This window comes from Monopterus albus, unplaced genomic scaffold, assembly GCF_001952655.1.
Source record: "Monopterus albus unplaced genomic scaffold, M_albus_1.0 scaffold197.1, whole genome shotgun sequence".
Classification (NCBI taxonomy): Eukaryota; Metazoa; Chordata; class Actinopteri; order Synbranchiformes; family Synbranchidae; genus Monopterus; species Monopterus albus.
The window spans coordinates 775,898-787,634 of NW_018128077.1; the positions used below are offsets into that span (position 1 = coordinate 775,898).

The 11,737-nt window shown below is 42.9% G+C and overlaps 2 protein-coding genes across 2 annotated transcripts in view; both read right to left on the reverse strand.

Moving 5' to 3' along the window:
- lamb2l (laminin, beta 2-like) overlaps positions 1-6,921 on the reverse strand; it is a 47,773-nt gene extending 40,852 nt beyond the window's left edge. Inside the window, 1 exon segment of the mRNA XM_020617934.1 lies at positions 6,850-6,921. The gene's annotated coding sequence lies outside the window, so the exon portion shown is untranslated.
- A 4,333-nt stretch (positions 6,922-11,254) lies between these two features.
- The window catches only part of LOC109970413 (phosphatidylinositol 4,5-bisphosphate 3-kinase catalytic subunit gamma isoform), a 17,731-nt gene continuing 17,248 nt past the window's right edge, over positions 11,255-11,737 (reverse strand). The window contains exon 12 of the mRNA XM_020617949.1: positions 11,255-11,512. Within this exon, the coding sequence (XP_020473605.1) occupies positions 11,255-11,512 (258 nt within the window). The remainder of the gene's footprint in view (positions 11,513-11,737) is intronic.

The window sequence follows — 11,737 nt, forward strand, 5'->3', positions numbered from 1 at the left end:
ATAATTTTGTGTACATTGAATACATGTGTGTACCATGACACACACTGATGACACTATGACCTTTTTTACCCCAAATTGCAAAACTTATATTTTAACATGAATATTTGAAATTCATGCCTAACAATCACAAGGGAAGAGCTACATAAACAAAATGTACAACTTGTAGCAACATTTTCAGAGAAACATCGAGGTCTTATTGTTAAAGAACACATTTATGAACTGAACTCTACAGGGAGACACTCACAGAGCTAATATTACCAGAGCCCACAGTGAACCATTAACTCTTCACCAGCAAACAATTCAAACATATGCATGCTTTGATAAAAACAGACCACCTGTACACACCATCTTCAACTAAAGGGATTTAGTTTAACCATAGTGTCAAACAAGAAAACAAATTCCTAATCTGCTACATGCAACACCAGATCATTGCCTGTGCAGCCAAAGGAAATCTCATAATTCTGTCTGGGTCTTTGCTTTATTTCTGCTGGCATTTCAAGTACAAGAAAGATTATCATCAAAGTACCGCAGAGAAAGAGTTAAATCTCCTATTGTGAGATACGCTGCAGATTTTCACTACTATTGACCCAGACCTCAAATAAAGCACACCTAATACCATTTACTGCTGGGCTTACTTAGCCTTTGTTCCACACACACACACACACACACACACACACACATTGGAAAGTATACAGTATGGCCTCAGGCCGGCAACACCACTCTGTGTAAGGTCGACTTTGAAATCGGGCATGGCCTTTATAGCCTCAAGTGATATATCACAAAAATTAATCTTTAACTAAACTTAGAGGGACACACCCAAAGCTTACAAAAAAGCTCATGCAAAGGCATGACCAGACAGTAGCCAGTGATGAGCCTTTCGAGTAATTCTATTCAGTGCAGACGCACAGCAACTAGCACGCATTCATGTTTGGACTAGAAAGCCAGAGAGTAAGTAGGCAAGAGGTGGAGGTGAGCAGGGCAAATCTGAGCACTGCCTAGCATTAGGTCCTGTGGAGATTAGCCGGGAAGAGTTTTAACCAAGGCTACAATCCAGGGAAATCATTTCAGAAAGAGAAATAGCAGTAAGTAGTAGCAGTAATGCTGATGACACAAAGGTTAGCTTTTGGAGGCAGTGAAAAATGAACCGAGCAGGTCACAGACCATCAGTTGGCAGCACAGGTTAAAAAGACAGAAGCTCCCTCACACGCTAGCATTTTTCACAGTAACATTAGTACATACTGTATAGTATTTCTGCTAAATATACTAGAAACTAGGTGCATGCCATGCGTTATGTTTGTGATAAACCTCATGACTGCTGTGCCTCAAGGTCACTAGTTTGGACAAATATGAACCACATGTCATTAAAAATGCAAAAAGCAAAGGGGTCATCAGTGCTGGGAGAGATTTCCTGTTTATATAAAAAAATAAGTAGGATATTTGGCTGACTTTTTCAGCACAAGAAATTGTACTTCCTGTCTTTAATGAGACAATCTGTGATTCCATTTGCATGCTATCATCCATTTCCAGTGTATGCGTCTGTGTGTGTGTGGGGAGGGAAACATAGAACACCATCACAAAGACGGGGATATGTGTTACATCCTGAGGCTTAACTGAAAGGGGCTGTAGCTCTTCATCATCATCGTCAACAGAGTAATATCTCAATGATGTCAAGTCACAAATATACCTTCAAATAAGCTGTTATGAAGTTAATACTTCCTTAACTACACTATGAAGAGATGAATCGGGGTATTTTCACATTTTATATACCTGATAATTAAAAAAACTATTAAATAAATCCTATGACAATGAAAATAATAATTCATCCCTGACCCTTTCTTTGTCAAAGTTGACAATTCCCTGGAGACAAAACTTTGAGACAAGAGGAACGGAGCAAAGGAGAGAGACATGAATAAGAGGTGTGCCCTAGTAATCAGTGCTTCCTCTCAGTGTACTGCCAACAAGGGGCTGATTTATATCAGGGGACATGAATGTGAGTGTCTCAGCCTGCAGAGGCCCTGACAGAGGCTCAGATATCAGAGACACAATGACAGAGGGCAAGGTGGCCGATGGCAACGACAGGTTTCCCGGTCTATTACCCAACACAGAGGCACAGTCACCGGCCTTACACTAAAGCACATACTCTCACACCCCAACCTGGCCTCTGCTGCTGCCTTCCTATTCAGGTTCATAAAGATTAAAGCTAAATCACAAGTCATTTCTTCTTCTACAATAAAAGTGGAATGTATGAGAACTAGAGGGTCATCCACACCACCAGGGCCAGCCACGGGCTTGTACGTGCCTACACCGATTTCCTGGGCAGTTGGCGCTCCAAGGGCCAGGATGCCGCCACACAACAGACACCAGCCCCACAGGCTGTTTTCCCTGCCAGCAGAAGTGAGGGCTCCCATGCAGCCTGGAGGGCCTGCCCCAGCCCTTGCATGCCCCCCGACATAAGGACCAGGTGGGGGGAACCAGTGGATGCAGGGCCGCACCAGACGGAGGCCCAGGATGCTTGCAGTTCAGGAGAGAACTTTGTCCCTGGCGAGCTGGTATGGGTCTACAGCCCTGGACAAAAGTAGAGCTTGTTCCCACAGTCAGCAAAGCCAGTGGAGTGGACCCTGTACTGTACTGAAAAGGCAGATGCAGCGCACAGGGTGAGACCGAGTAAACGGAACCGAGTGGTGCTTCATGGGGAGAGAATCGCGCCACGCTTGGCCCTTTGCCACCCCTGAGGGGGGAGCGTTGGACAAGGGGAGCCAGCCACAAGCTCCAGACCCCTCTCCACCAGCTGCACAGGAGCTACCAGAGAGGTCTCAGTGCCAGTGCAGGTCGCCCCAACACTTAAGGGACTTTGTCATGACTGTGGTTACTGAGAACAGTTAACCAGCCAGGTGGGGCCTGTGTAATGTTGGGGCCGGAGAGACACTTGGCAGGGTCCCCCAGAATGCCCAGGGTGAGAAGTACCTGCTGGGATCCCCCATAATGCCCCTCTGGCTGGGCTGTATTTAGTTGTGGGTTGGCAGGATTGCTAGTGTGTGTTCGGTGTGTTCTGTGTTGCTGTGTGTTCCCCGGCTGTGTGAATAATAAAATAGCGGCTCCCTTGAGCACAGAAAAGGCAGTTTTGGTGTCTGGGTCCTTCTTCAACCCAGCTAATGTTACAATATGTTGATGTCCCGGTGACGAGGTGTTGAAGTGAAAGGCTTAATTCAGAGCCTTTTTGCAGAGCATGCCAACACACCTCTTGTTTACGCAACAGAGGTGATTTATCAAATATAAGATTTGTCTGCACAAGTGACTAAATGAGAGAATGGAGGAGTGAAACAGCTTGCCATCCTTCATGATGATAATCTCCTCCATGCTAATGCATATCTCAATATCCCAGGCAACACAAGTCAGACTGTAGTTTCTGACAAGTATGGATTGCATAACAGCAGTTGACTAATCCTCACCCTACAGGCACATGGGCACATCTCCCCTCTGCAGCCTGGAGGGCCTGACCCAGCACTTGCATGCTCCCCGACATAAGGACCAGGTGGGGGGAACCAGTGGATGCAGGGCCGCACCAGACGGAGGCCCAGGATGCTTGCAGTTCAGGAGAGAACTTTGTCCCTGGCGAGCTGGTATGGGTCTACAGCCCTGGACAAAAGTAGAGCTTGTTCCCACAGTCAGCAAAGCCAGTGGAGTGGACCCTGTACTGTACTGAAAAGGCAGATGCAGCGCACAGGGTGAGACCGAGTAAACGGAACCGAGTGGTGCTTCATGGGGAGAGAATCGCACCACGCTTGGCCCTTTGCCACACCTGAGTGGGGAGCGTTGGACAATGGGAGCCAGCCACAAGCTCCAGACCCTTCTCCACCAGCCGCTGCTAATGATGGGTGCAAAATGCATTTTGTATTTGTGTTGCATTCATGTAAACATGAAATGAAAGTAAAGAGCCAAGCATTATATTAAATGCAATAAGCAAAACCAGGTTATATAGGTGTCTTCAGGAACACTGATGACACACATGCAAGTTAATAGGGATAGTGCACAGTACATACCCTAAGAGTAAATGTGTTGAGGATTGTTTAGACATACTAAAATTTACTTTTAACCATCAGCAGTAGCGGTTTGTATTGGGCCTTTACATAAGCATGGCATGTTTTATGAACACATAAATGATTTTAAATCAGAAGTGTTTTAGGGCTTTTGTTAACTGTAAGGACCTATTATTTTTTACTTTATAAAAAGCTCCATCCTTGCAAAAATGTATTTTAATCTTTGCTGAATTATGCACTCCACAGGAACATTGCAAAGGCACCGTTTAGATGCATTTTTGTTTTGATAGTGTTGAAAATTGATTCATGTTTTTTTTTTTTTACAATTAATCAATTAATTTGAGAAATAATGGACAGATTAATGGATTGTGAAGCCCTACAACATAAAGATATATCAACAAAATCAAAATTGGGTCTATTTGTAGAGGAAAAGCAGATACCAACCAATCTCTCTCACTCCCACAAGCAACTCATGGATCCTCTTAACCTTAAAGTAAACCTCAGCGGTAGGCTGAGAAGCCAGGTCCTTTAGCTGATTAAATCTAGACTAAGCCAACGAGAGCCATGGGAATCTATTCCTCCAAACACACACATGTCTAAATGCCCCAAACAGCTGGTGAAAAGAAATAAATATAAATTTTATAGACAATTCACTGACCTCACCTGACAAGGCAATTAGGAGAGCCTGCTTTTCAAGGTGAGGTGTTTATTGGTGCCTACTGTAGTGTAGGCTCAGGGGATCAAGTCCTGAAGAAGTAACACTGTGACAATGACACTAAAATTTAAATATTGTATATTTCATATTAGCTGGTGAATCTGCTCTCTCTTAAACTCTACAGCTGGTTAATCTGGTAGGAGCATGTGAACCAGTGTCAGAAATCTGGCTCCCAAAAGTGACCCACTACAGCAGATACACACGCGCACACACACTGCAAGCCATCAAGTAGTCCACATTTCTTAAATACTAGTCCTATATTTCACTCTCTAATATTTTGCCTTGATTGAATCTAAGGGCAGAGGCACACCAAACCAACATCAAAGAACTAGCGGCGAAAAGTGGCACTTGAAAACACCACACAAACTGCAGCCATGGGCCAACTAGCACATACAATCTGTGGCTGCCTGTCATACCAGCACGTGACAGTAGTCTGTATTCGTCATCCAGAAAGGCAAAGCCATTAGGACTACAAACTGTAAGCAAAGCAGTTCACCACAGACGGTATCAAGAACATGTCTGATGTTACAAATGGCACTGGCGTTGTCAGCGCTTTGTCTTTTGGCTGTGGAAGAAGAAAGGAAGTCACAAACATGAAAAATCAGGAAAGACTGCACTAAACAGGTCAAATCATGGATACTTCAGTGACAAGCTCTAGGGGCTTTCCCAAACCTTTCTCTTCTTCTGAACTGCTTCACTAAGCTGAACAGCCAGTCAGAAAGGTCTCGCTGATGCCTCAGAGTGGCTGACGGCCAACCGTTGGCTTGGTGTGTCGCATGCTTAAAATGTGCCACGTCCTATTTCAGATCCCCAACAGACAAATATACTCCACTTTAAATAGTAATTTGTGATTTAGTTCATTGAAAAGTCAACTCTCAGCATGTAACTGTTCTACACTAGATCACAGTTGGCTTCCAGATGAATTGGTGTAACATCATGCTCATGCATCTTAAACTCTGATGTAAACACACAGGAACTTTCTTCCCTCAGCCAATAAATCTAGTGCATGAACATCCATCATTCTGCACAAACAACCAAGTAATAAAAAGAAAAATACATTGTTGAATGGAGCAAGGCTTTAACTGCACTTGTTATTTTGCACAAAGCACAGCGACTCATCCAGTGGCGTTCAGTATACATAAATATTCAATAAGAACAATACACAGCTGTACAAACTTTCCTGGGCTGTGTTAGTCTCTTGCTGCCTTAATAGCCAAACCTGCATGTGTAACAGCTACATCCAACTGTACTGCTATTGTTTCTTTTTCAACAATATACCATTATTAATGTAAAGTTCATTGCTTTATATTTATTTTGGCAAAAGTCTGGGGACTAACGTATGGTGTTGACTCACCTTCACTTTCTATTAACTTAACTAAAAAGTGGCCCACCACATACATGGTGGAAAGTAAGTACATTTACTCAAGCACTCATTGGAGGCAATTTGAATATTTTCATTTTCTGCTACTTCATTTTTTGACTTCACTACATTTTAGAGGAAAATATTGTACTTACTTCACTACATTTATTTGATAACTGGTTATTAGTTACATTTCCAAATCAGATGAATAAAACAAAATTCCAAAATTCAACATAATCGCAAGACTTTACTGATCCTCGCCCAGTATGTAAAGTACTTCAAATTTAAAGCATATAGCAGCAGTAGTTCACATTAGCTCCACCTTTGGCGGCTGTCACATTATAGTGATGAATACAATAATGCACCAGTAATGAATCCAGTAATATTATACACTGTGCCATTCTGTACTTTTATATTTAGTACTATTACTTTTGTACTTTTACCTAAGAAACTTTTTGAATGCAGGACGTTTACTTGTAATATACAGTACAGCAGTTAACACTGTGGTGGGCTACTGTTATCCTACTTTTACTTCAATACACAATCTGATTACTTCTTGCACCACTACATAAACATGAGAGCACCCTACCAGCCAACAACATAAATCAGAGTAGCCCCAAACCGCCACAAGGGGCGCTGAAGTCCCGCATACTAACGTGAGATTCGGTGGAGGCTCCGCGGCACTGGGATTCACAGAGGTGTGCTCAAGGTAGACGTTAATAAGACGGAGCCCTCACCTGCTCTGTAGTTTTCTGGGACTCCCCTCTCTCTCTCTCTCTCTCTCTCTCTCTCTCTCTCTCTCTCTCTCTCTCTCTCTCTCTCTCTCTCTCTCTCTCTCTCTCTCTCACACACACACACACACCCACACACTCCAGCTGCGCCGCCTGTGTGAGCTCGGGCATCCGTCTACAGAGGTAATGTGTAAGGGGTGGAGCCCCGGGTGCCAACGACCGCTCCTGCCCCGGTGTTGTGTCGGGGGCAGAAGGAGGTAGGTCCCATCTCGGTGCTGGACCCACCCACATGAGGCCAAGCCCACTGCTGCAGGTTACTGGAAGCTCTGAATTTACTGTGGCCTGTTTTAAATGGAGTGAACTTAAACTTGACTGCAAACATAGAGACAGTGGTGGAAGGAGCAGTCAAATACTAAACTTAAGTAAAAGTAACAACAAAGTAGAGTAAAAATGCTCTGTTACAAGTAAAAGCCCAGCAGTCAAAATGTTACTTAAGTAAAAGAATTAAAGTATTAACATCAAAACATACTTGAAGTACTAAAAGTAAAAGTACTCATTGTGCAGAATGGGACTTATAATATTAATGTATATGATTTTATTATACTGTCATTGCTGATCCATTATTGGTGGTGAAGTGGTGGTGCAGTGGTTAGACCTGCTGTCTCATACAAAGAAGGTTCCATGTTTGAGCCCTGGCTGACCTGGGGCCTTTCTGTGCGGAGTTTGCATGTTATACCTGTGTCTGCGTGGGTTTTCTCCAGGTACTCCTGCTTATTCCCACAGTATAAAAACATGCAGCTTAGGTTGATTGGTGACACTAAATTGCCCATAGGAGTGTGTGTGGTTGTCTGTCTCTAAGTGTCAGCCTTGTGAAATGACTGGTGACCTGTCCAGGGTGTACCCCGCCTCTCGCCCAGTGTCAGCTGGGCTTGGCTCCAGCCCTCCGTGACCCCGTTCGGGATTAAGCGGTATAGAAAATGAGATGAGATGAGATGAGAGGTATCACATTCAGTAATGTGCTGCTGTACTGTTTTCAATATAATGCAGGGCACAGATGATTTACAAATCACTATTTTCAGTTTAATTTTAATTTTACATATCGTGATTTAACATTTTTTTCTGATTTGGGGTTGTACTTGAGTAAAGGTACTTAGTATCTTTCCACCATCATATATAGTGCAGAGTGGCTACAGAAACTTTGGAGTGGAGCCTGAGTTTGTTCTGTGGCCCGAGGTCTAATTTAAGTTTTCCATTTTAGTTGCAATATATTTAATTAAAAACTTAAAGCTGTACTTTTATGTTATTGTGAAGTTTCCTTTTTTGGAACTGTAATCTTCTTTGACCCTGTGATTATCTTTTATCTTTGCATGTGAGCAAGGAATGGTTGCTTTGCATGTGAGAGTGACAGTAGAATATATAGCACACTATAAAATGCAGAAATGTCCCTCTCATAGCACGCAAGTCTGAATGATGGAGGAACATAGCGGCATAGCTCATCACCGACATTAGACTTATCAAGAGACGATGACAATCTCCATCACCAAGCTCATTATGTGGTGCCTGCCAAGTCAACTGATGCTTATCACGTCTCCAACCAGCAGCTGCCTCACAGGACAGTCTCCTTTTGCAAAGTGTTGATGAATGTGTGTGTTGAGGTCTGAAGCTGCTGATGAAATGGATTTACAGATAACATTTTATATGAAGATGAAAATTGGAATGTAAGAGAGACGCCATACCTATTAGTTTTAATATAATATATTGAACTATAGTGAACTGAGTGTGAGAGAGGCAGCAGGGCAGAGGAGTCGCTGTGCAGGCCACTGGCAGGAGTCAGTGCAGGCTGTGCAAGGTCAAGCCCAGGAATAGCTGGAATCCATAATTATCAGCAATTTTGTGCAGCAGTATTCTCCTGTAATACAAACATCCAAGTACACTGCAAGTGCAAATTAATGCCCATACAGCTGGCTGCAGGTTGTTGGTCCATTTTACAGTACTGCACAAGCACCAAGGACAGCGATCAGCAAAACACACAGAGATAAGCAGTGGCTCATCAAAAGAAAGAAAAATAGAAGAAAACTGAAAAAGTGAAAAAAGTGGAAAACAGACAACAAGAAGTGAGCATGCTGGTTAAAAGGTAAGGCTGTAATTTGTCCAGCGCTACATTCACCGCACATACTTTAGTATAATTAGTTACATGTGAGAGTGCATACAGGTGTGCATGGACATGGTCTAGTTTACCTGAAGTTTCAATCCATTTTACTGCAGTAGATCTACATTGCACAACATTAGTAGAGTGAAGCACCAAGACACACAGCAATGTTCAAATGCTTTTTTTCATTTGCTTCACTTACTGGTCGGTAAAATCTGAGGATCAAAGACTGCTCATGTGTCAGTAGGCTTCAGCTCGCTGATGCATCTGTCAAACAAAACTGAACAGGGATTTCCTTTCAGTCACAGACTCAGCCACACGTGATAGGTGTAAATCACGTGAGGGATGGCTCAGTTACATGGTTCCTTGTTGCTATTTGGAGGAAATACTCCAAATCCTTCTCATCTAACTCCCAACTATAAATTTGCAAAAATAATGATAACAATTTTCTTTTTCTTTCTCAGGGTGTTTATATTTTATGCTTGTCTTTGGTTTGCCTAGTTCTTTGTCTTGCATAGTGTCTGTTCTTGCAGTAGTACAATATACTGTAAAAGGAGAATGTGCACACAGTAATACACATCTCTAATTCATTACTCAGAATTTATTGATTCCTGATGTAAAGGCTGTGGTTATTCAGGTTGTTTTGAGGTCTTACAAACATGCTTGCAGACACCCACACTGTGACCTGCAGGTCAAACTGTAGGTCTGTAGCAGTACCACTGTATACAACACATGTGAAATATTACCAACTACAACTGTGTTTGTATGGACACAGAGTGATCGTGATCTGCCCCCTAGTGACAAAAGAGATCTACTCCCCAGATGCTTTCATGTGGAGGCTATAGCTTAACTGCTCAACCAGAAAATGTTGCTTCACCATCCATCCATTATCTATACTGCTTATGCCTGAATAGAATTGCAGGTGGGAGAGCTGTCGCTGGAGTAAATCCCAGCTGACACTAGGCAAGAGGTGGGGTCTACCCTGGACAGGTCACCAGTCTATCACAGGGCTGACATGTAGACAAACAACCACACACACACTCACTCCTACGGGCAATTTAGAGTCACCAATCAACCTAAGCTGCATGTCTTTGAACTGTGGGAGGAAGCCGGAGTACCCAGAGAGAACCCACGCAGCCACAGGGAGAACATGCAAACTCCACACAGAAAGGCTGGGGCTTGAACTCAGAACCTTCTTGCTGTGAGGTGTTGCTTCACCATTGGTGACGTAAACTTATGGGGCAACATTTTAAAATAAATAATTAAAAATGCATATATTGTGCACATAAAAGAAAAAGAAATAGGTTACATTTCCTCACAGCATTTATGAGATACTCGATGTGTTCAGTTGAAGATTTGGTATAAAGGTTCATCTTTTGAGGGAGATTGGTTGCTCATTAAGTGTGGCTGAGTTGCCTCTGGCAGAGGTTGCACTGTCTGAGTGCTGTCCAGTTAAAGGACATTTCAAAGTGGTGGTCCTGCTTTTTAATGTATAACCTAGCAACATGGGTCTATGAAAAAGGGCATAGTTTCTGAACAAAACACACAATTGAGTCTGACTAATATTTTTAGGTACAGCATGGACCTACCACGTCTAGCACGCCATAGTGAATCGAAGCAATGAAATTTCAGATTCAGACAGAAATTACAACCTGAGACAAGGTAAAAGAGACCCATAAATAAACTAGCAAGAGCAATTAAGCAATGACATGCGGTACAAAGCTAGGCTACTTATGAAGAAGGTAGATAATTGAGGAGACCAAAAAAGATTTAAAAATTACAGAACTCAAAACAGTCCTTGTGGTCCTGCATCATGTGGTACAGTAATAATGTTTTCTGACTGAAAGTAAGACAGAGCATAGAGTGTCATTTCCTCTGTCCTGACGTCTACTGCAACCCCTCCCTTATATCCCCACTCACCCTAAACCCCCTGTCCCTTCCTCTCCCAGCATATCTGCCCATATACTGTCCTCTTTCAGCTCCAATATGAGTGCATAAATGAGTTCATACATTACAAATTTTGGGTGAAAATATATGTTTTATGACAAAAAAGGCTGTATTTCATAATGCCCTATGTACCACCAGCCAGTTTCCTACCTCCAGCAGTGTATTCATTCTTTGCTGCTAAGAGACCATAAAACAATCTAGTGGCTCGCGGAAAAGGTTACATAAACAATAAGACATGAAAAAGCTATTCTATATGTAGACATGTGAACATCCATTTCACCACCTCCGGTGCTGAAGCTTATATAACACAACAGTCTATTTGATGCCTGCCCACATGTGGATCCACCAGTTAGCCTGCACGGTCCAGCCCAGCTGCTCACACAAAGATATTTGCTGCAAGAAATGCTCCTTGGCCTCTGCCTCACCCTGCTCCTCCTGGAGCGCCTCCCGCAGGTAGCGCATGTCCTCTGCAGCACTCAGCTCTGGGATGCCTGTTGGCAGCATGAGGGAGAACAGGGTGACCAGCAGACGGGAGTGGGTGCGCAAGGAGAGGTAGGCCTGGGTGCAAATGTTCTGATACAAAGGCAAAATAAGGCAGGGAGAAATATGGACAAAAAAAATGTTAGGATATAATGATATCTTACAAAAATCTATACTTACACATATGCACATACACATGCACAATGGATTCACTTGCACATATTCAATCAACCTCCATGTTCAGGTTCAGGTTACTGTATTTGTACACTTAGAGAAATATAAAATACAGCTTCTGTCAAACACAGTTGCGAAACAATG